Below are 24638 nucleotides of genomic sequence, written 5' to 3'. Positions count from 1 at the left end.
GCTATCATAAACTGTTTCAGTTAGCATTCTTAGACATATCTATACACATGTGTAAGAGATTCTTTAGGGAGGTGCGTGTGTGTGTGTGTGTGTGTGTGTGTATGAGTGAGGTTCCTGGGTGGCCTGAGAGATTCGCGATCTGCTGCTAACCTAATGGTTGACAGTTCTAATCCACCCAGCAGCTTTGTTGGCCTGGAGATGTGCTTCCATGAAGATTACAGCCAAGAAAACCTTCTGGAGAAGTTTTGCCCTGTAAACACATGGGGCTATCATAAGTTGGAGTCGACTCAACAGCAACAGTTTTCTGTATGTGTGTGTGTTTTCTTTGTTTTTGCACTATATATAGGAGTGAATATGGACATCTTCCACTTTATTAGAATTTGTCAGACTTTTTCAAGGAGATTATACCAGGTTATACTTTCACTAACAATGGGTTTCTGTTGCTCCATTTCCTAACACTTGGTGTATTGTTGGAATGTTTTTTCCAATCTTATTAATGTGAAGTACTATCTACTAAAAATAGATGCATTAAATTTTTATTGTGTTCTTATATACCAGCAACAAAAAGAAATGCATGTTTTTAAAACTACCTTCTATGATAGCAATGAAAAACATAAGAAACTAGGAATAAATCACTAATAGGTGTGTAAGACCAGAACAACCATAAGAAAAAAAGAAAGAAATGGAGAGCAATACCATGTTCATGGAGACTCACTATGCTTAACACATTAATGTTCCCCCTGTTGATCTAGAAATTCAGTTCAATTCCAATCAAAATCCCAATAGGATTGATCTGAAACTTAACAGGATGATTCCTACAATTTTTATGGAAGAGCAAAGGGCCAAAAAGGGCCCATGAATTTTGAAGGGAGTAACTTGTCCTATCAGATAAAAACAAACAAACAAAACAAAACAAAAAAAAGAACTGTCAAGTCTTCTCCAAGTCATGGTTGTGACCTTTTTGTTAGCCATTGAACACTTAACTGTTTATAACACCCAGGGACTTTGTCTTACCAGATTACAAGCTCTAATTATTAAAACACTACGTATTGGTGCAAAGATAGGCAAATAGGTGAGCAGAACAGAATATGGTCCCCAGATTCTGTATCTGGGAACCTGAGAGTGGAGTCCAGTAATCTCCGTTTCTAATAAGGTGATTGTTCCAGTTGACTACATAACTCTGGAGTTATTTTTATATATTGTGTCTAGTTCAGGGATTCATAACTTTTTTTTTTCCTCCTACCTCAACTACCAGAGCTGTACAGCAGTCTCCCATCAATAATGACTTACTATTATCAATTTTTGCACAAGGGTGGGAGATGGTTGCCTCCCTAGATTTACTGTGGCCATATTCTCACGTTGTTGTATTTTCTGTAACACAACATTCATCCCTCCAAGAACCTCTGGTCTTTATGAATATAGGAGTTTTCACATGGAGTTGTTGTGTTATCATTACAAATAAAAGTAATTTGCAATTCAGTAGGTTTAGTCAAATGTTGCAAATATAAAAGCAGAATAGGAGAAAAACTTTGAATTGTTCTGTACTGATTTACTTAACTTTTTTTGGTAAATTTAGGGAGCTTCGTACAATATGACCCACTTATATGCTAACAATAGTCTAGAAAAGTAGGATGGCCATCTACTCCTCTTTATTTTTTAGGTTACTAAGCAGTTGTGATGAGAATATTAGAGTAGATTTGCTTTTAATTTTAAATGTCACCAGGTTTATTCACCCTTAATATTTAGTGAAAAACTTATGAGTAATACGATCACTTTTTGAATAATAAACATAAGAGTATTCTAAAAGCATATACTGTGGACAGCATTATGTATGTAGTATTGGGACACACACAGCAGTATTTTCAGACTGCAGACCTATGATAGAGTGAACTTGGAGGAAGGAGGAATTGAAGAAGATCTAAAGATACTTAGAGGTTTGACCATGGGGTATATGTTGAAAAGAGCTGTTTTGTACTGAATCTTCAAAATGCGATACGTATTTGACACTTAGAGCTTTCTCAGTTCAGACTAGCCACGTTTCAAGTGCTCGATAGCCGCGCTTAGCTAGTAGCTTATGATGAGTTTGGGGATTTCAGGGCTGAGCAAGGAAAAAACAGGGCCATGCAATGACTGTTGCAAAACAGCTATTTATTGGATGGCGCCTGGACAAGGTTGCAAAACAGGGAAGGTCCCTCCCAGAAGAAGACCTTCCAGAGAGAGCAGCGTGGGGCCTACCTCCTCAAGGACGAGGGAACTTCTAGGGGAGGGAGATTTGAGAGGAGGCTTACAAGTAAAGAGTTTCTGGGTCAGAGACTCCAAAGGGCTGCAATAGTTTGGAGTCTTTTCATAGTTACAGGGTTTGTCTTCTCTATGATTAGCAGATGTTAGGTGTAGTTTCATGGGGGTATACAATGCAGGCAAGCTCAAAATGGCTAACGTGCTTATTGGGCTATTTTAAAATTAATTGGATGTGTAAGAATTTGAGTTTGCTGCTGGCGGGCTTTGAGGTAATGATCCTAGACTACTGTGAAGAAAGAGACAACAGGGGTCATCTTTGGCTCATTTATATAATATGGCTATTGTATTGGATAGTACATATCTATACAATGGGATAACGGTACTTCTGTCCCCCTTCCTGTGGAAATGAAATGTCTTAGTTTGGATTCTCTAGAGAAGCAAAACCAGTGAGATGTAGAAACCCCGTTGGCATAGTGGTTAAGAGCTTCAGCTTCTAACCAAAAGGTCAGCAGTTCGAATCCACCAGGTGCACCTTGGAAACCCTATGGGGCAGTTCTTTTCAGCCCTCCAGCGTTGCTATGAGTCGGAATCGACCCAATGGCAACTGGTACATATATATAGAGAGAGATTTACTTCAAGAGATTAGCTCACGCAATTGGGCTGGCAGTCTAAAATCTGTAGGTCAGGCGGCAGCCCAGAGACTTCTGCAGGCTTAAGCACCAAGATCTGTAGGTAATGCAGTGAGAAGAGTGCAGGGTCCAAAAAGAAAGAATGAGCTCTATCAGAAAATCCGTTTATATTCTGGAGGAAGACCACACCCCTAAGGAAACTCCCCTTTCAACTGATTGGTTGATCACATCAGATCACCTCATGTAAGGCCATTTACATTGCATTGTGTTACATTAGTTTACATTATGTTACCTTATGAAACAGCAGGCAGTCCAGTATCTGGCCAGACCACTGAACATCATAGTCTAGCCAAGTTGACACATTAAAATTACCCCTCACTGGAAATTTATGTAAAATACATTTCAAAACTAAGTCCACTTCCTGGGCTATTGTAAGTACTCAGTAAATCTAAGTCTCTCTGCTTTCTATTATATTAATACCTGCTAACATTTGCTTCTCTGTTTTCTATTCTATTTCCTCTACTTAACACATTCATTTAAGTTCTGTCTCTTTAAGTCTTAAAGCTTAGGAGAGTTTCCCTAAGGTAACTGTAACTTAGCATGTCAAGGTAACTGATAATGTCATGTCTTTATAGTTTCGTTTTCTGTATTTTCAACTTCTTGAGAGATAACTCACTCTTTCTCCCTCACCCAGGAATGGGAAATCATTAAAAAGCAGTAGGTGTGTGTCATGGATTGAATTGTGTCCCCCCAAAATATGTGTCAACTTGGTTAGGCCATGTTTTCCGGTATTGTGTGGTTGTCCTCCATTTTGTGATTTTCCTGTGTGTTAAAATCTCTGCCTGTGGTTAAAGTGGATTAGGGTAGGATGTAACACCCTTGCTCAGGTCACATCCCTGATCCAGTATTAAGGGGGTTTCCCTGGGGTGTGGCTTGTACCACCTTTTATCTTACAAGAGATAAAAGGAAAGGGAAGGAAGCAGAGAATTGGAGACCTCATGTCACCAAGAAAGAAGCACTAGGGAGGAGAGCGCATTCTTTGGACCTGGGATTCCTGTGCTGAGAAGCTCCTAGTCCAAGGGAAGATTGATGAGAAGGACCTTTCTCCAGAGCCTACAGAGAAAGTCTTCCCCTGGAGCTGATGCCCTGAATTTGAACTGGTAGCCTACTAAACTGTGAGAGAATAAACTTCTCTTTGTTAAAGCCATCCACTTTTGGTATTTCCGTTATAGCAGCACTGAATGACTAAGACAGCGTATATGTATTGGTAGAAGCATGAAGCATATGTGTGGGAGGGGAGAATTGCTGACAGTACACCTTTGCCTACAGCTAACCTTCCTCGGGATAGTGAAGCAATATAAGGAGATGGATTCCTTGGGTCCTAAGCAAGAAAGGGAAGCCCGGGTGGCATGGTGATTAAGAGCTACGGCTGTTAACCAAAAGGCTGGCAGTTCAAATCTACCAGGCAATCCTTGGAATCTCTATGGGGGAAGTTCTTCTTTGTCCTATAGGGTCGCTATGAGTCAGAATCGACTCGACGGCAGCAAGTTTGGTTTGGTTTTTGTTTTTAAGCAAGGAAGAGCCCTGGTGGTGCAGTAGTTAAAGCGCTCAGCTACCAACCAAAAGTTTGATGGTTCGAACCCACAAGCCGCTCCACAGGAGAAAGACGTGGCAGTCTACTTCAGTAAAGATTTACAGCCTTGGAAACCCTATAGGGCAGTTCTACTGTGCCCTATAGGATTGCTATGATTTGGAATCGACTTGACAGCAGTGGGTCTGGGTTTTTTTAAGCAAGGAAGAAAAGTGCTCTTACTGATCTAGAATTAAGAAGTAGCCTCAGGGTTAATTTAGAAACACTTTTGAAGAGTCTTTGGACTGATGTTTATGTTAATGCTATAGGGTTTTATAGGGATAGGATTTGAATAGAAGGCCCTCACCCAGGCTCCAACTATAACTTGATGTCAAACTCTCAGGCATCTAAAAACCACAAACCGGCTCCTTTCGCAGCCTTTCCCATCTCGGTAAATGACAACTCCATTCTTCTAGTTGTTCAGGCTAATAACTTTAGAGTCACCCTTGAGTCTTCCTTTTTATATACATCCCTACATCTGACACATTAGCAAATTCTGTCAGCCCTGTCCTCAAAACTGCTTCTCACTGCTTCCACTCTTATTACTGTGATCCAAACCATCGTCATTTCTCTGCTGTACTGTTACCGCAGTGGCTTCCTAATTGGCCTCCCTCCTTCGGCCTTGCTCTCCTACTGTCTGTTCTTAACACAAAAACTGGAGTGATACTTTTAAAATTCATTTCAGATCGTCTGCTCAGCATTCTCCAGTGAAGTTCTTTATAGAGCTAATACATTCATAAGGAATGATAGTATTAGATAATCATGATATTGCATGATGGGGCCCTGGTGGCACTATGGTTAAGTGTTTGGCTGCTAATCAAGAGGTCGGCAGTTCAAATCCACCAGCAGCTCCTTGGAAACCCTACGGGGCAGTTCTGCTGTGTCTTACAGGGTCACTGTGAGTCAGAATCAACTCCACAGCAGTGGGTTTGGGGTTTTAATGAAACAATAGGCAGTCCCTGGGTGTGGATAGTGAAAACTGTTAACATACTCAGCTGCTGACTGAAAGGTTGAAGTTTGGAGTCTACGCAGAGGTCCCTCAGAAGAAAGACCTGGCTATCTCCTTCTGAAAAATCAGCCATTGAAAATGCTATGGAGCAGAGTTCTACTCTGACACACGTGAGGTCACCATGAGTCGGAATTGACACAATAGCAACTGGTTTGGTTTTTTGGTTTAATGAAATAAGGGAGCTAAGCAGTGATTATTAATGGATGCTACATCCATTAGGTAAAAGGTTGATGAGGAACTTTATAATGAATGGGTTATACTGATAATACTGAACCTATACATCAATCTTAGCTGCAGTAAAAGTGGGACAGACAAGAATAAGTTCCTCATGATTTGATGTAAATAACAAGTACATAGTATCACTTAAGATGGATTCTTGCCTAAAAAAGATTGAACTCAATATGATCAAGCTTTTACATTACATTAGGGATGTAAAATACAGGGAAACCATCCAATGTGGGTGAAGTGCACACAGCTTGACCAAGGTAAACAATGTTACTAAGAAGCACATGAGAGAAAAGGACGTTTTTGGTAAAGGAAATGACAAACACAATTTTTCAACAATACCAAAAAAAAATGTGTGTGGATACACAGGTATGTATAAAGACATAAATGTGTATGGGTTTGAATATGTGGGTATATAGGCATGCACATATAGATGTATCTATAGGCATATGTAATACAAGTATGTGGGTGCTTGTATGTATATCCATACATATAATAAACCACATAGGGGACACAGTTACAGATACTTCCTAGACATGACCAAACACGTCATGAGATTGATTTTCTGGGTTTGAAAACTTACGACCATAGTCTCAAGGGACGACTCAGTTAATTGGCATAATGTAGTTCATAAAGTGTATGTCCTATATCCCAATGCAGTGAGTAGTGTCTGGGGCCTTAAAAGCTTGTGAGCAGCCATCTAAGATACAACTCTTAGTCTGTACTCATCCAGAACAAAAGAGAAGGAAGGAAAGAAACCAAAGACTCAGAGAAAAAAGTAGTCTGCAGGACTAATAGTTTACATAAACCACATCCTCATGTACTCTTAGACCAGCACAACTAGGTGCTGCCTGGCTACCATGACCAACCGTTCTGATCAGGGTCACAATAGATGGATCTTGATAAAACGGGAGAAAAATGTGGAACAGAACTTGTTCTTAAAAAGTCCGTGTTACTGGACTAGTTGAGACTAGAGGACTTCCCAAGACTATCACCCTGAATACTCTTTAAACCTTAAGCTGAAATTATCCCATGAGGTCACCCGTTAGCCAAATAACAGATTGGCTCATAAAATAAAGAATATCACCAGTGAGTAATGAGCTCCTTAAAAAAAAAAAATCTATATGAGTCCAGATGCTCAAAAATTAAAGCAAAAATGAAAAGGTAAAGGGACAGGGAAACTAGAGTCCTGGAAATGGTACAACCGGAACAAAATGAATGAGAATGATGACACAGTGTGGAAAATGTATCTAATATCACTGAATAATTTGTGTAAAAATTGCTTAGTGGGAGTCCAATTTGCTGAGTAAGCTTTCACCATAAACACAATAAAATATTTTTAAAAAGAAAGAAAGAAACAGAGGGCTTAGAGGAAAAAGTTAGACAACATCAACAGGAAGAAAAATCAGCCAAATCCAGAATGTGAGAAATTCTACAGGACAAATGACACTATTTCCCCACAAATCTGTGGCATGAAAAAAGGCGACGGTACAGGGAGGAGGGCTGTTACAGTGTAAAAGAGGCTTAAAAGACCTAACAAGCAAATGCAGTGTTACAGACTCTCTCTGAACTCTGATGTGAACAAATCAAGTGTAAAAAGATAATCAGGGAAGTTGAAATATGGACTGGGTATTGGACGATACTAAGGAATTATTTTTAGCTTTGTTAGGTGTGATGATAATGTGATGATTCAGTTTTTTAAAAAAGTTCTTAACAATTGGAGGTGAAAATTGAGGTAAAGATAAGAAATTACTTGTCTAGGATTTGCTTTAAAATAGTCTAACGAAACAAAAGATGTGAAGGGATGAGGGGTTAGGAGGTAGTATCAATGAAATATGGTTTGGAAAATGGTAAGTTTTTAAGCTGGGTGATGGGTACAAGAAAGTCTGATAATCTTCGCTCTACTTTTAAGCATATTTGAAATTTTTTACATGTGAAAAAAAAGAATGCCAAAGACAAAAATCTCTTCTGTGACTTTTCATTTAATTGAGAATAAAATCCAACCTTCTGCCCATGGACCACCCAGACCTGTGGTTTGAGGCTGGCTACCTCTCAGACCTCACCTCCCTTTCTCCTTCCCCACTCCAGCATTCTGCCCACTTGCCAGAATGTGCCAAGCACAATTTCACTGCTCCATTTGCTCCTCTTCTGGTTATTTTTTCTGCAGACATCTGTGTTGCTTACTTCCTCATTTCCTTGGTGTCTTAGTTGCGGTTTTACTTAACAGAAAGGCCTTCCCTGACCACCCTAATTGAACTAACCGCCCGCCCCCAATCACGATCCTCAATTTACTCAGGTGTTTTTCATCATAGCAGGTCCCACCACCTGATACCTTTATCACTTTTTTTATTGTCATTCATCACCCAAGAGTGTTTGCTCCAAGGCAGAACTGTTTTATTTACGCTTGTATTGCCAGCATCTAGAACAGTGCCAGTGCCAATCACTTAGTAGGCACTCGATAAATATTTATAAAATAAAACAATAAAAACTTGAGGCCTTTTATAATAGTTAAGTGCCTCCTTTCCTTTCCCCAATTGCTCGATTTACCCTTCTCTCGTATTCTCATCTAGAAAGAAGTAGTGGAGTGATTGCCAAGAGTCTCCCTCTAGAGCAAAACTGTGAGGTGGGAATACAGAATATCTAGGACAGCTTGTAAGAGGAAGCACTGAAAAAAAAATATTGCATCCGATAATATGTAAACAGTTTAGTTTTAATTTCTTTCAGTTACTACTTAAGTGACGGAGAGCTCTCTCATCTGAAATGGTACTTTCAAGCAGTTGGCTTTCTAATTACCTTTAAAATATGTATCAATATTTCTTGACTTCTTTTGATAAAAATGTTGCTCCTGTGTTTGCCAAATTCAATATTTACTTTAATCTATGAATATAATCTTAGCATTTATGGTAGTAGGAATCAATATATGCCTTTTGTGAGGAATGAGGTCTCAATTTAATCTGTTTTAAAAGGAAAACTTGAATTTTTCCCAAACTTATTTTGCTTTTCTGTTTACCTTCCATTTTAATTCTCAATTTTAATTGTTATTGCCATTTCTTAATATTGGAGCCCCGGTGGCGTAGTGGTTAAGAGCTCAGCTGCTAGCCAGAAGGTCAGCAGTTCAAATCTACCAGCCACTCCTTGGAAACCCTGTGGGGCAGTTCTACTCTGTCCTATAGGGTCACTATGAGTCAAAATCAACTAGACGGCAGCAGGTTTTTTTGTTTTGTTTTGTTTTAATTTCTTAATAAGCTCTTTTGCCATTATATCACTTAGACTCGTGTTTTTTTGTTAGCCAAGACTGGTTGTGGGACAGAAATCCAAATTAAACTAATATAGGCTAAGGAGGGGATTTTTATTATAAGGATACTGAATTTCTCAAGTAACACCAAACCTTGGACAGGTAAGGAATGTAACTGGTCCTTAGTAAGACTTCAGTGCTGTCAGGGCACTGTTTCAATTGACTTCATTCCTCCGGTTAAAGATCTAAAGATCATCAGGAAGCAGTGACCTGTAGCTGTCAGGAGGATATTATCTCTCTTGGCTCAGTTTCCATATAAGGCTAAGTTTCCATATAACCCAGAACCAGTTAGATGAGGTCTGGGATGGCTATGGTCTGGCTTGGTCAAATAGTCAGGGAGTCAGGAGTCATGCAGCAGAACAAGATTGTCTTCACTATAGCTGAGTGTGGATAGAGGGGAAAGTTCCCAGGAAAAGGGAGACATTTGCAACAGCCAATTCCTTGGGCTTTTACTAAAGTTAGCCATAGATCTGTGTATAATTGAAACAGAACACAGTGTTCTGTGGTCTGAGTATAGTGCAACGGTTATTTTCCTTGATTTGGACAGTGTACTACTTAGCTTTAGGCCTTGCTTCAGCAATGAAGTCATACTGATGGCTCATATTAAGAAACTTTGCTTAGTATTACTTAACTGTATTTCATTATCACTCATTAATCCGGGAAGGGGAAATGGATTAGTCAGAAACAGATTCTTCATTTGGGGAAAAGAGTGATCATTGCAGAGAAAGAAACATATAGCATTTTAAACAGGAATCCTAAGGCCAGAACACAGTGCTACTAGGAGGCTCAACTCATTGTAGTTTTTGTCAGAGAGTAAGGGCACTATATGGTTAGGGAATTAAGGGTACTAGGTTTTTACTGGAAATGTCCCATGGATTATTAGGTCTCTGGAATGACATTGAATGTCATATCCTCTGCTTTTCACCAATGATCTCTTAACGGGCGATCAGACTTCTTTGTGTCTGTCAGCAAATATAGTGGCAGCAAAAATAGGACCTATAATTTCATTGCTGTTTTTAATCTTCAGTTACACTAATACGGCATTCCCTTTAACAAAACACCCTCTCTCTCTCTCACGCACACACACACCCACACAGCTCACAAAGCATTCTGACCTGTTCCAATCCCAGGATTCTCCCATCGCTAAAAGAAGTGCTTTCTGTTCATGAATTCTGACACATGAGGAACACTCAGTATAATTTTGGATCCCCATTGTGGTGAGGCAGGAGAGTTCTCTCCTCCATCAATTTTGGCAGCTGGCTGCTCACCAAAAGATTGGCAGTTCAAATCTACCATCTACTCTTTGAAAACCCTATGGAGCAGTTCTACTCTGTCCTTAGGGTCTCTCTGAGTTGGAATCGACTCAATGGCAACAAGTTTGGTCTTGGCTTTTGTAACATAGGAATCATATGATGGGTGAAAGTATTACATCGCTTGTCACTTTCAGTGGTAAGGGAGTTTAAGTGACTCTGTCCTGTACCAACTGTAAGATTGCAAGAGTTAGCGTGTGGACATGTCTTTGAAGTAGGGAGACTAAAGAAGCTGCTGGCTGACTACATGTAAGCAGAACAAAATGATTAGTCATTATTTGGTCCTAGGTGGAAACGTTAACATAGTGGATAGTTTGGTTGATGTGCTATGAATTTTCTTTTTATTCGTGGAGGCATAGGGAGAGAATAAAAAGCACCTAGATTTGTGATGCCTTCATCCAGAGGTAACCACTCTCCACATATTGTCAAATATTCTCTCAAATTGCTGTTGTTTTGTATGTGTTTAACCAAATTGAGAACACATGCTTACATTATTTAACACGTTTAAGTATTTTAGCAAGATATTTTTCTTGATACAGTAAAAAGAATGAGATAGTTTGACTGAGACTGGAGGAACCCCTGATGCCATGGCCCCTGGACAACTCTTAACCCAGAACTAAAACCGTTCCTGAAGCTCACTCTTCAGACAAAGATTAGACTGGACTAAAAAACATAAAATAATACTCATGAAGAATGTGCTTCTTAGTTCAAGCAGATACATGAGACCAAATGGGCGGCTCCTGTCTGAAGGCAGGATTAGAGCGCAGGAAGGGACAGGAGCTCGTTGGATGGAGCAGTGTGCTGTCACGTTACAGGAATTGCAACTAGTGTCACATAACAATATATGTATACATTTTTGTATGAGAAATTAACTTGAGCTGTAAACTTTCACCTAAACCACAATTAAAAAAAAAGAAAGATAATTTTAAAGTTTAATTGTATTCTGTTCTATGTAGCAAATATAGCAAATTAATTTGGTATAGGTTTAGTGTATATTTTCACAGTGGATAAGTGCTCCACTGCTAATCAAAAGGTCGGCAGTTCAAATCCACCAGCCACTCCTTGGAAACTGAATAGGGCAATTCTACTCTGTCCTATAGGGTCACAATGAGTCAGAATCAACTCGATGGCAGTGGGTTTGTTTTTGTTTTTGTTTTCTGGTTTAATACCAATAGAAAGAAATATTGGTTAACTAAACTCTATTTTAAACTCATAACTCTAAGTTTAAAAATCTGGATTATTTATATTCTTTTTTTTTTTTATTGTGCTTTAAGTGAAAGTTTACAAATCAAGTCAGCTTCTCACACAAAAACTTATATAGACCTTGCTACATACTCCCAATTACTCTCCCCCTAAGGAGACAGCCCACTTTCTCCCTCCACTCTCTCTTTTCGTGTCCATTTTGTCAGCTTCTAACCCCTTCTGCCCTCTCATCTCCCGTCCAGACAGTAGATGCCAACGTAGTCTCAAGTGTACACCTGATCCAAGAAGCTCACTCCTCACCAGCATCCCTCTCCAACCCATTGTCCAGTCCAATCCCTGTCTAAAGAGTTGGCTGTGGGAATGGTTCCTGTCCTGGGCCAACAGAAGGTCTCGGGGTCATGACTACTGGGGTCTTTCTAGTCTCAGTCAGACCATTAAGTCTGGTCTTTTTATGAGAATTTGGGGTCTGCATCCCACTGCTCTGCTGCTCCCTCAGGCGTTCTCTGTTATGTTTCCTGTCTGGGTAGTCATTGGTTGTAGCCAGGCACCATCTAGTTCTTCTGGTCTCAGGGTGATGTAGTCTCTGGTTCATCTGTCCCTTTCTGTCTCTTGGCCTCATAATTACCTTCTGTCCTTGGAGTTCTTCATTCTCCTTTTATCCAGGTGGGCTGAGACCAATTCATGCATCTTAGATGGCTGCTTGCTAGCATTTAAGACCCCAGACACCACTCAAAGTGGGATGCACAATGTTTTCTTAATAGATTTTATTATGCCAGTTGACTTAGATGTCCCCTGAAACCATGGTCCCCAAACCCCTGGCCCTGCCCCTGCTACGTTGGCCTTCGAAGCATTCAGTTTATTCAGGAAACTTCTTTGCTTTTGGTTTAGTCCAGTTGTGCTGAGCTCCCCTGTATTGTTTGTTGTCTTTCCCTTCACCTAAAGTAGTTCTTATCTACTATCTAATTAGTGAATACACCTCTCCCATCCTGCCTCCCTCCCACCCTCCTAACCACAAAAGAATGTTTTCTTCTCAGTTTAAACTGTTTCTCAAGTTCTTATAATAGTGGTCTTATACGATATTTGTCCTTTTGCAACTGACTAATTACGCTCAGCATAATGCCTTCCAGGTTCCTCCATGTTATGAAATGTTTCACAGATTCCTCTCTGTTCTTTACCGATGCGTAGTATTCCATTGTGTGAATATACCATAATTTATTTATCCATTCATCCGTTGATGGGCACCTTGGTTGCTTCCATCTTTTTCTATTGTAAACAGTGCTGCAGTAAACATGGGTGTGCATATATCTGTTCGTGTAAAGGCTCTTATTTCTCTAGGATATATTCCGAGGAGTGGGATTGCTGGATCGGATGGTAGTTCTATTTCTAGCTTTTTTTTTTTTTTTTTTTTAAGTTTTTTAAGGCAGCACCAAATCAATTTCCAAAGTGGTTGTACCATTTGACATTCCCAACAGCAGTGTGTAAGTGTTCTAATCTCTCCACAGCCTCTCCAACATTGATTATTTTGTGTTTTTTGGATTAATGCCAGCCTTGTTGGAGTGAGATGGAATCTCATTGTAGTTGTGATCTACATTTCTCTAATGGCTAATGATCGTGAACATTTCCTCATGTATGTGTTAGCTACCTGAATGCCTTCTTTAGTGAAGTATCTGTTCATATCTTTTGCCCACTTTTTAAGTGGGGTTATTTGTCTTTTTGTAGTTGAGTTTTTGCAGTATCATGTAGATTTTAGAGATCAGGCGCTGATCGGAAATGTCATAGCTAAGAACTTTTTCCCAGTCTGTAGGTAGTCTTTTTTGGTGAAGTCTTTGGATGAACATAGGTGTTTGATTTTTAGGAGTTTTTCAGTTATCTAGTTTTTCTTCTGCATTCTTTATAATGTTTTGTATACTGTTTATGCCATGTATTAGGGCTTCTAACGTTGTCCCTGTTTTTTCTTCCATGAACTTTATTGTTTTAGATATTATATTTAGGCCTTTGATCCATTTTGAGCTCGCTTTTGTGCATGGAGTGAGGTATGGGTCTTGTTTCATTTTTTTTGCAGATAGATATCCAGCTATGCCAGCACCATTTGTTAAAAAGACTGTCTTTTCCCCATTTAACTGTTTTGGGGCCTTTGTCAAATATCAACTGCTCATATGTGGATGGATTTATGTCTGGATTCTCAATTCTGTTCCATTGGTCTATGTATCCGTTGTACCAGTATCAGGCTGTTTTGACTACTGTGGCGGTATAATAGGTTCTAAAGTCAGGTAAAGTAAAGCCTCCCACTTTGTTCTTCTTTTTTAGTAATGCCTTATTTATCCGGGGCCTCTTTCCCTTTCATATAAAGTTGGTGATTTGTTTCTCCATCTCATTAAAGAATGTCAGTGGGATTTGGATCAGAATTGCCTTAAATGTATAGATTGCTTTTGGTAGAATAGACATTTTTATAATGTTAAGTCTTCTTATCCATGAGCAAGGTATGTTTTTCCACTTATGTATGTCCCTTTTGGTTTCTTGCAGAAGTGTACTGTAGTTTTCTTTATATAAGTCTCTTACATCTGTGGTAAGATTTATTCCTAAGTATTTTATCTAACTGGGGGCTACTGTAAATGGCATTGATTTGGTGATTTCCTCTTTGATGTTCTTTTTGTTGATGTAGAGGAATCCAACTGATTTTTGTATGTTTATCTTGTATCCTGATACTCTGCTGAACTCTTACTTTCTGTAGTTTTCTTGAGGATTCCTTAGGGTTTTCTGTGTGTAAGATCATGGTATCTGCAAATAGAGATACTTTTACTTCTTCCTTGCCAATCTGGCTGCCTCTTATTTCTTTATCTAACCTAATTGCTCTGGCTAGGACCTCCAGCACAATGTTGAATAAGAGTGGTGATAAAGGGTATTCTTGTCTGGTTCGTGATCTCAATGGGAATGAATGCTTTCAGGCTCTCTCCATTTAGGGTGATGTTGGCTTTTGGCTTTGTATAAATGCCCTTTATTATGTTGAGGAATTCTCCTTCTATTCCTATTTTGCTGAGAGTTTTTATCATGAATGAGTGTTGAACTTTGTCAAATGCCTTTTCTGCATCAATTGATAAAATCATGTGATTCTTGTCTTTTGTTTTATTTATGTGGTGGATTACAGTAATTGTTTTTCTAATCTTGAACCATCCCTGCATACCTGGTAGGAATCCCACTTGGTCATGGTGAATTATTTTTTTGATATGTTGTTGAATTCTGTTGGCTAGAATTTTGTTTAGAATTTTTGCATCTACATTCATGAGGGATATAGGTCTATAATTTTCTTTTCTTGTGGTGTCTTTACCTGGTTTTGGTGTCAGGGATATAGTAGCTTCATAGAATGAGTTTGGTAGTGTTCCCTCCTTTTCTATGCTCTGAAATACCTTTAGTAGTAGTGGTGTTAACTCTTCTCTGAAAGTGTGGTAGAACTCTGCAGTGAAGCCATCCGGACCAGGGCTTTTTTTTTGTTGGGAGTTTTTTGATTACCTTTTCAATCTCTTCTTTTGTTATGGGTCTATTTAGTTGTTCTAACTCTGTTTGTGTTAGTTTAGGTAGGTAGTGTGTTTCTAGGAATTCATCCATTTCGCCTCGGTTTTCAAATTTGTTAGAGTACAATTTTTCATACTAACCTGGTATGATTCTTTTAATTTCAGTTGGGTCTGTTGTAATATCGCCCATCTCATTTCTTATTCGGGTTATTTGCTTCCTCTCCTGTTTCTCTTTTGTCAGTTTGGCCAGTGTTTTATTAATTTTGTTGATTTTTTCAAAAAACCAGCTTTTGGTCTTGTTAATTCTTTCAATTGTTTTTCTGTTTTCTATTTCATTTAGTTCTGCTCTAATTTTTATTATTTGCTTTCTTCTGGTGCCTGTGGGTTTCTTTTGTTGCCCTCTTTCTAATTGTTCAAGTTGTAGGGATAATTCTTTAATTTTGGCCCTTTCTTCTTTTTGGATGTGTGCGTTTATTGATATAAATTGGCCTCTGAGCACTGCTTTTGCTGTGTTCCAAAGGTTCTGATAGGAAGTGTTTTCATTCTCATTGGATTCTCTGAATTTCTGTATTCCATCCTTAATGTCTTCTATAATCCAGTCTATTTTGAGCAGGGTATTGTTCAGTTTCCAAGTGTTTGATTTCTTTTCCCTGCTTTTCCTGTTATTGATTTCCACTTTTACTGCCTTATGGTCAGAGAAGATGCTTTGTAATATTTCAGTGTTTTGGATTCTGCTAAGGCTTGCTTTATGACCTAATATGTGGTCTATTCTAGAGAATGTTCCATGTGCACCAGAAAAGAAAGTATACTTGGTTGCTGTTGGGTGGAGTGTTCTGTATATGTCTATGAGGCCAAGTTGGTTATTGTGGCATTTAGATCTTCCTTGTCTTTATTGAGCTTCTTTCTGGATATCCTGTCCTTCACCGAAGGTGGTGTTTTGAAGTCTCCTACAGTTATTGTGGAGCTGTCTGTCTCACTTTTCAACGCTGATGAAGTTTGTTTTATATATCTTGCAGCCCTATCATTGGGTGCATAAATATTTAATATGGTTATATCTTCTTGGTGAATTGTCCTTTTAATCATTATGTAGTGTCCTCCTTATCCTTTATGATGGGTTTAACTTTAAAGTGTGTTTTATCAGAAATTAATATTGCTACTCCTGGTCTTTTTTGATTGTTGTTTGCTTGATATATTTTTTTCCATCCTCTGAATTTTAGTTTATGTTTCTAAGTCTAAGGTATGTCTCTCGTATGCAGCATATAGGCAGATCTTGTTTTTTAATCCATTCAGCCATTCTCTGTCTCTTTATTGGTGCATTTAGTCCATTTACATTCAGCATAATATTGGATAGGTGTGAATTTACTGCTATCATTTTGATATCTTTTTTTGTGTGTTGTTGACAGTTTCTTTTTCTCACTTAATTTTATGTGCTGAGTAGATTACCTTTATATATTGTCCTTTCCTCATATTTGTTGTTGCTGATTTTGTTTCTGCTGAGTCTCTATTTTTTTCTTGTATTTTATTTTGATGAGTAGGATAGTTTGTCTCCTTTATGGTTACCTTATTATTTATCCCTAGTTTTCTAAATTTAAACCGAACTTTTATTGCTTTGTATTGCTGTATCTTCTTCTCCATATGGAAGGTGTTTGAATATATTTCTTAAAAAAATATTATTAGTCGCTCTTTATTATTTTAATGTTGTCTTCTTTTATATAATAACATCACTGTTACCCTGTTTTGAGCTGTTTTTCTTTTTTTTTTTAAATCTTGCTTTCTGTTTTGGATTCCCTGTCTGGGTTGACTTCTGGTTGCTCTGCCCAGTGTCCTAGTCTTGGGTTGATACTTGATAGTATTGATTTTCTAACCAAAGAACTCCCTTTAGTGTTTCTTGTAGTTTTGGTTTAGGTTTTACAAATTCCCTAAACTTGTGTTTATCTGGAAATGTCTTAATTTCACCTTCGTATTTAAGAGACAGTTTTGCTGGATATATGATTCTTTGCAGGCAGTTTTTTCCTTCAGTTTTTTAAATATATCATCCCATTGCCTTGTTGCCTGCATGGTTTCTGCCGAGTAGTCCGAGCTTATTCTTTTTGGCTCTCCTTTGTAGGTGACGTTTCGTTTATCCCTCACTGCTCTTATAATTCTCTCTTTATCTTTGGTTTTGGCAAGTTTGATTATGTCTTGGTGACTTTCTTTTAAGATCTACCTTATGTGGAGTTCGATGAGCATCTTGGATAGATATCTTCTCATCTTTCACGATATCAGGGAAGTTTTCTGCCAACAAATCCTCAACAATTCTCTCTGTATTCTCTGTTATCCCTCCCTGTCCTGGTATTACAATCACTCATAGGTCATTTCTCTTGAAAAAGTCCCACATGATTCTTAAGGTTTCTTCACTTTTCTTAATTCTTTTATCTGATTTTTCTTCAAATATATTAGTGCCAAGTGATTTATCTTCAAGTTCAGAAATTCTAGCTTCTACTTGCTCAATTCTGCTCCTCTGACTTTCTAATGAGTTGTCTACTTCTGTCATTTTATTGGTAATCTTCTGAATTTCTGATTGCCGTCTGTCTATGGATTTTTCCAGCCTATTAAACTTTTCATTATGTTCCTGAATAATCTTTCTAGTTTCTTCAGTTGCTTTATCTGTGTATTCCTTGGCTTGTTCTGCGTATTGCCTCATTCCCTTCCTGATGTCTTGAAGGGTTCTGTATATTAAACTTTCGTGTTCTGGCTCTGGTAATTTCATGAACACACTTTCATTTAGAAGATCCCTGGATTCTTTGTTTTGAGAGCCTGTTGAGGTGATCATGTTCTGCTTCTTTATGTGACTTGATGTTGACTGTTGTCTCCAAGCCATCTATAAGTTATCGTATTAGTTTATGCTTGCTTACTGTGTTGTAGCTTCTTGGTTTGTTTTGTTTTGGTATACCCCTATGGGTTGCTTGAGTGAGCTAGCTTGATTATTTTTGCCTTTGGAGCTCTGACATCCTGTCCCCAGATGGCTAGAGCTGTTATCCAGTATATCAGTCTAGGAGTCCATTCAGCTTTCTCATATGAATTCAGCTCAGGTTTCCAGGTAGCTGATCATCAAGTGTGTAGTACAGGCTCTGTCCTACAGTCTTAGAGGGGCAGAGGTGATTGGCGTATATACCAGTATCTGATTGCAGCAGGGGGTTATGCTCTGAACAAGGCAGGGGGCTGAGAACCGACCCCTGAGTGTCTCTGAGGAAAGTGGGTCCCTGTTTCCTAGAGTATGCAGGTGGGTGGGTTTTGTAGACGGACCATGGGCACCCAAAGTTTTTGGTTGTAAGGACTGGGAGGTACCAGTTATCTCTGGACCCTTGTCGCAGGTGGCTGTGTGACCTGAGTGGAGCTACCTGTCCTTAGGTCCCTGATGTGGGTAGGTGAGGACCTTACTTAATAGGCAAAGCAATGTCAAACATCAAACACCCACCTCTCCACTGCACAGCTGAAACAGCTGGAGTCTGCCAACAAGGGCCTATTCTCCTGAAATAGGCCCACACAGGTCCATGTAGAAGGGAAAGTTGCCAGAGGTCCATGGATGGTTTATGGGTGGACAGGAGCTGTTTCTGTCCTGAGTTCCCCTGGTTAGTGGAGCTAGCAAATTATCTTTTCCCCCAGTTGCAAATTTTTTCCTTCTCCAAGGCTAGGAGGATGCCTCTAGGTGCTCAACAGTGCCTATCGCAGGCCCAGGGAATTCAGCTGCTGAAGCCGGCTTGGGGTTGGGGGGCACGGTAAAATATATGCAAGTGCTTAGCTTTTGCCAAGAGCACCCTTCTTCTCAGGTTCCGGAGCTATGAGTAGGCTGTGTGGCTGGCTGCTTCTTCCTGAGGAAACTGTGGCCAAACACTAGTACCAGTCTGGCGCTGCCACCACTCCAGGAATTGTGCCTGAAGGCTCCCTGTGATTCAGGTCCGGTAACTCCTCTGAACAGCCTCTTCCTCCCCCTGCCCCTTAGTTCGTTTTCTAAGCTTTCCTTTGAAGCTCAGGGCTCCTTCACAAATATACTTGTTTCACTTGCTTTTTTTTTTTGGCCTTCGTTGTAAAGAGGAAGCATCTGTCTATCCCGCCATCTTGGCTCTGCCTCCGATTACTTATATTCTTAAGTAAATTTAGTGGTTCATTTTTATAAAGGTAAGATGCCATATGTTAGAGAATTCAAAGTTACTGTTGAGGAAGTGTCCATGTGCCACTAAGTTAATTCTATTTTAGGGGTAATTGTGATTTTTAAAGTTAATGTTTTCCTTTGTTTTTCTTTCCAGATCCAAGTATTTTAGAACATGCTCAAGAGGTGAGCACTTAACTATAGAGGTAAGTAGAGTCATGAATTTGACTGGATTAAAAGAATCTTCCGGAGGGTAGAAGGGACTTTTTTTTTTTTTAAGGGGAAAGGATTTGGACTTAAATTTAGTATGGAATTTTTAGTATTTCAGTTATTATTGATGCTAGTGAAGAAGGAAAGGATTGGGACACTGGGGAGAGAGGTGGATAGAGAGAAGTAGTTTGCAGAAATTTAAGGTCCTGTTCTGGGTTTATTCTTCTCATATACTTGGTATTTCTGCTTAAATGTTGTTTCTACCATCCCCCCACCCACACACATTCACACACAACTCTGGGAGAGGATACTGTCTTACCAGTCACAGTGTCTCATTAAGGCTGTGATGTCTAGAGATAGATGGTGGACCTGTTTCAACAGGGACATGTAACAGAATCAAAGCAGCGAGTTGATTTTAAGCAACTCTCAGCTACGCCATCATACAGTTTATGGATGGCTTTGGATATAATTCTTACTACAACACAGTGAAATAGGCCATTTTATGGTTGAGAAATTAGATGTTTAGGTGAAGAAATTTAGCTCTATTACACAACCTGTAAGTAGCAAAACCTAAATTCCAGTCTAAAACTACCCGGCTCCAAAATTTGAACACTGTACTTTTCTGCCTTCTGTATTAAATAAGGAAGATGTGAGCCATGAATTAGTTTAAGAAAAAGAAAATCACAAGCCAGTACAACAAACAAATTGAAGATAATATGTAATTTTGAGTAGTTTTAAGTCATCTCTTTAGATTCTTACACATATTCTAAACCTTTTGAATTCCTTGTTTTCCTCTAGACCTTTAAATAAAAAAAAAATATTAACAATAAAACACTTTTTCCTTTCCTTCAAGTGATTCTTTATATTTAAAATACAGATTTTTTATAATGTAATTTGATAGTAATATCTTTCATAGGTCATTTGACATAATAGCATTGATCACACTATAATTAAATTACATGTTTACATTCCTATCTCTAGCAAGACGTTGTATTTGGAGGTCACAACTACAATCTAGTAGATATTCTGTAAATAGTTACATGAAAGAGTGTTGTTGCTATGATGTGTTGATGAGTCGATTCCAACTCATAGCGACCTATAGCATGGAGTTGAACTGCACCATAGGGTTTCCTAGGCTATAGTCTTTATGGGAGAAGATCACCAGGTCTTTTCTCCCACAGAGCTGCTGGTGAGTTCAAACTACCAACCATTTGGTTCACAGCTGGATGCTTAACCACTGTACCTCCAGGGCTCCTTAGGAATGAATAGATGAACAAACATTGAGGGAAACTCTTACTTAGTATCTTTCTAGTCACTGTTTCTTGAGTAATTTTTCTTTTTATGGTATTAAGTTGTCCCTGGGTGGTTCAAACAGTTTGCATTCTGCTGATAACCAAAAGGTTGGCAGTTCGAACTCATCCAGCAGCACCATGGAAAAAGAGGCTTGGTGATCTGCTTCGATAAAGATTACAGCCAAGAAGGACACCTTTCAGTTAAATGACAGATGGGCTCATAAAATAATGAATATCACCCATGAGTAATGATCTTCTTTAAAAAATCATCTTATGAGACCAAATGGTCAAAAATTACTCTAGAGCAAATATGAGAAGGTAAGGGGGCAGGAAAACTAGAGTACTGGAAATTGTACAAGAATGGAATGAATGAGAATGATGACACATTGTGAAAAATGTAGCCAATAACACTGAATAATTTGTGTAGAAATTGTTAAATGGGAACCTAATTGGCTGTGTAAACTCTTACAATAAAATATTAATAAAAATGAATAAATAGATCTACAGAAAATTCTGTGGAGAAGTTCCACTCTGTAACGCATAGAGTCACCATGAGTTGGAATATGCTTAGTCGCAGAAGACAACAATATGACATTAAGTAAACCACAGATTATCTCTTATCTAATTAATCCCGTCATGTGCTAAGAAAGAGAGAACTGCAAGTATTTGATGAACAGCACAAATGAACGCCAGATTTTATTTCTACTTTGTTCAGGGGCGGATTATCTAGTAGGCAAGGTAAGCATGGTGCTTACCTTACTTACCAGATCAACCGTAAGGAACAATTACACATTTTTTTTTTTTAACCACATCAAAGATTTTGCTTTAGGGACAGCTAGCATCTGTCTCTCTGCCAACCCTATAGCACCTTTCCTACAGAAGCAAAGCCTCTTTTCAAATTTACAGTCCTTGACTGACGGTAAGCCTGTGTTTACCTGCTAACCTGTAGTGAACAGTTTCTTTGATGTGGTGAAACACTTGTGATATTGTTCATTACAGATGACCTGGTGAGCAAGGTAAGCACCATGCTTACCTTCCCTATTGGAAGATCCACCCCTGATTTTTTTCTATAATTTATTTAAGGACCACCAAAGCAACACGCATTTTGGATGTCTTATCAGGAGGGACCAGTCCCCAGAGAAGGACATATTACTTGGTAAAGTAAAGGGTCAGCAACAGAGAGGAAGACCTACAATGAGATGGATTGACACAGTGACTGCAACAGTGGGCTCAAACATACCTACAGTTGTGAAGATGGTGCAGGTCTGGGTAGTGTTTCATTCTGTTGTACATAGGGTCGCTATGAGTAGGAATCAACTTGACAGCACCTAACAACAACAAAGCAACATTCAAATCTAGTTCTTTATTATGGCAACATAACATTAAACATTTTAGAAAATTAATATTTCTAATGTAACATAACATTAGAAATATTAATTTTCTAAAATGTATAAATTTGCCTCTATATTATGTCACAGTAATTAAGGAGTAATATTTAATGGAAATTCAAGTAGCTGTTATTTTCAGCAAGAATGTATTTTAGCTCCTAAGTGCTACGGCTGCTATGCGAGAGGTCGGCAGTTCAAATCTGCCAGGCGCTCCTTGGAAACTCTATGGGGCAGTTCTACTCTGTCCTATAAGGTCGCTATGAGTCGGAATTGACTCGACAGCACTGGGTTTTTGTTTTTAATGGTTCTTATGAAGGCAAAAATATATAACCTAGGGCCAGAAATAGAATATTAGCAGCAGAAATTAGTTTTTATATGGCCAGCTTCTCTATAATATTAACGTCAACAACAATCAATAAATGATTTGGAAGAATTAAGGAAACAAAAGGGAGTGATCCAAAAAAACATTTTTTAAGCTGACTGTATTGTTAAAATAGTATATTGAATTGCCTTTTGCCAGGATAGATAACCTATCATGGTGCTAGAGTAGTTAATAGAGACATCCCACTAATGTCTTTTTAGTATTTTTTTCCTTTGGTTTAGGCACACGTTTATTGAGTGTGGAAGCCCTGGTGACATAGTGGTAAGTGCTAACCCAAAGGCCGTCAGTTTGAATCCACCAGGTGCTCCTTGGAAGCTCTATGGGGCAGTTCTACTCTGTTCTATAAAGTCACTATCAGTCGGAATCGACTCGATGGCAACAGGTTTGGTTTATTTGGTTTTATATTGAGTCTGTTTATTTAAGTTTTAAAATCACAACTAATATTAAGAGTCATTGGAGTAGGAGGACACATCTTATCTTTTCCCATATCCTATGTGCTTTTGTTTTTAACAATAGTAAAAAAAAGAAAGAAAGAAAACCAAACCGGTTGCCATCAATTCCGACTCATAGCGACCTTGCAGAGTAACACTGCCCCATAGGGTTTCCAAGAAGCAGCTGGTGGATTCGACCTGCCGACCTTTTGGATAGCAGCTGTAACTCTTAACCACTGCGCCACCAGGGCTCCAACAATAATAAACACAAGCATTTATTCTCCAGAATTAATAGGGTATTTAATCGTTAACATTTTTGTACCTAATGCATATTTTAATACAAACTTGTAATTTTTTTCATAATCTACATTACTTGGATTCATATTATTTGGAAGTTTAAATATATTTTGTTGTAGAAGGTCATTTTGGTATCATGAAAGTATGTTTTTATTATTGTAATTCTGGTTAGACACAGAAAATATCTATTTGATCATGTTAGGAGGAACTCAATCATGTATTAGGAAGAACTCAGACTTACCTCTGAGTGATTCTCAGTCACGACTCTACATTAAAATCACCTTGAGAGAGCATCTAAAAAAAGACTAAGTCAGAATCTTTGGGGGTAGAGCCCAGGAATCTGTGTTTGTAAAGCTCCTTAGGTGATTCCTGTCTTCAGCCAGGGCTGATAACTGCTGCTCCAGATCAAGGAGGGTGAATATGTATCAAATTGTCTTGCTGTTTAAGGGGTCAGTACAGTCTTTCCTGAAGCCCAGATACAGCCTCAGAATCTGTTCTAAAACAGTAATGCAGGTGGTATTAAAAAAAAAGGTGGTATTAGGTGCTATCAAGTCAGTTCTGAGTCACAGCGACCCCAAGTAAAACAGAACAAAACACCGCCCAGTTCTGTGCCATCCTCACAATTATTGCTATGTTTGGGCCCATTGTTGCAGCCACTGTGTCAATCCCATTCATTGAGGGTCTTCTGCTTTTTTTTGCTGACCCTCTACTTTACCAAGCATGATGTCCTTCTCTAGGAACTGGTCCCTCCTGTCAGCATGTCCAAAGTACATGAGAGGAAGTCTCGCCATCCTCACTTCTAAGGAGCATTCTGGCTGTACTTCTTCCAAGACAGACTTGTTAGTTCTTCTGGCAGTCCGTGGTATATTCAGCATTCTTCAACAACTCCAAAGGCATCAGTTTTTCTTTGGCCTCCTTTATTCATTGTCCAGCTTTTGCATGCATATGAAGTGATTGAAAATACCATGGGTTGAGTCAGGCACACCTTAGTCCTCAAAGTGACATCTTTGTTTTTTAACACTTTAAAGAGGTCTTTTGAAGCAGATTTGCCCAATGTGATATGTCATTTGATTTCTTGCTTGCTGCTTCCATGGGTGTTGATTGTGAATCCAAGTAAAATGAAATCCTTGACAACTTCAGTATTTTCTCTGTTTATCATGATGTTGGTCCAGTTGTAAGGATTTTTGTTGTCTTTATGTTGAGGTGCAATCCATACTGAAGGCTGTAGTCTTTGATCTTCATCAGTAAATGCTTCATGTCCTCTTTGCTTTCAGCAAGCAAGGTTGTGTCATCTACATATTGCAAGTTGTTAATGAGTCTTCCTCCAACCCTAATGCTGCATTCTTCTTCATATAGTCCAGCTTCTCAGATTATATGCACAGCATACAGATTGAATGCAGGTAGCTAGCCGCTATTAATAAATTTGAGTTGGCCTTCAAGGCTGAATTAAAAATAACAAAA

General features: G+C 38.7%; 1 protein-coding gene across 4 annotated transcripts in view; it reads left to right on the top strand.

Annotated features, from left to right (window-relative positions):
* Positions 1-24638, top strand: part of AP1AR (adaptor related protein complex 1 associated regulatory protein) — a 53179-nt gene that overhangs the window by 12385 nt on the left and 16156 nt on the right. For all 4 annotated transcript variants that reach the window (XM_064285436.1, XM_064285437.1, XM_064285435.1 and 1 more), the window contains exon 2: positions 19335-19383. In XM_064285436.1, coding sequence (XP_064141506.1) covers positions 19335-19383 — 49 coding nt within the window. The remainder of the gene's footprint in view (positions 1-19334; positions 19384-24638) is intronic.

This window comes from Loxodonta africana, chromosome 5 (assembly GCF_030014295.1).
Source record: "Loxodonta africana isolate mLoxAfr1 chromosome 5, mLoxAfr1.hap2, whole genome shotgun sequence".
NCBI lineage: Eukaryota > Metazoa > Chordata > Mammalia > Proboscidea > Elephantidae > Loxodonta > Loxodonta africana.
Note: the sequence above shows the minus strand (reverse complement) of the source record. Positions and strands in the feature narration are given on the sequence as shown.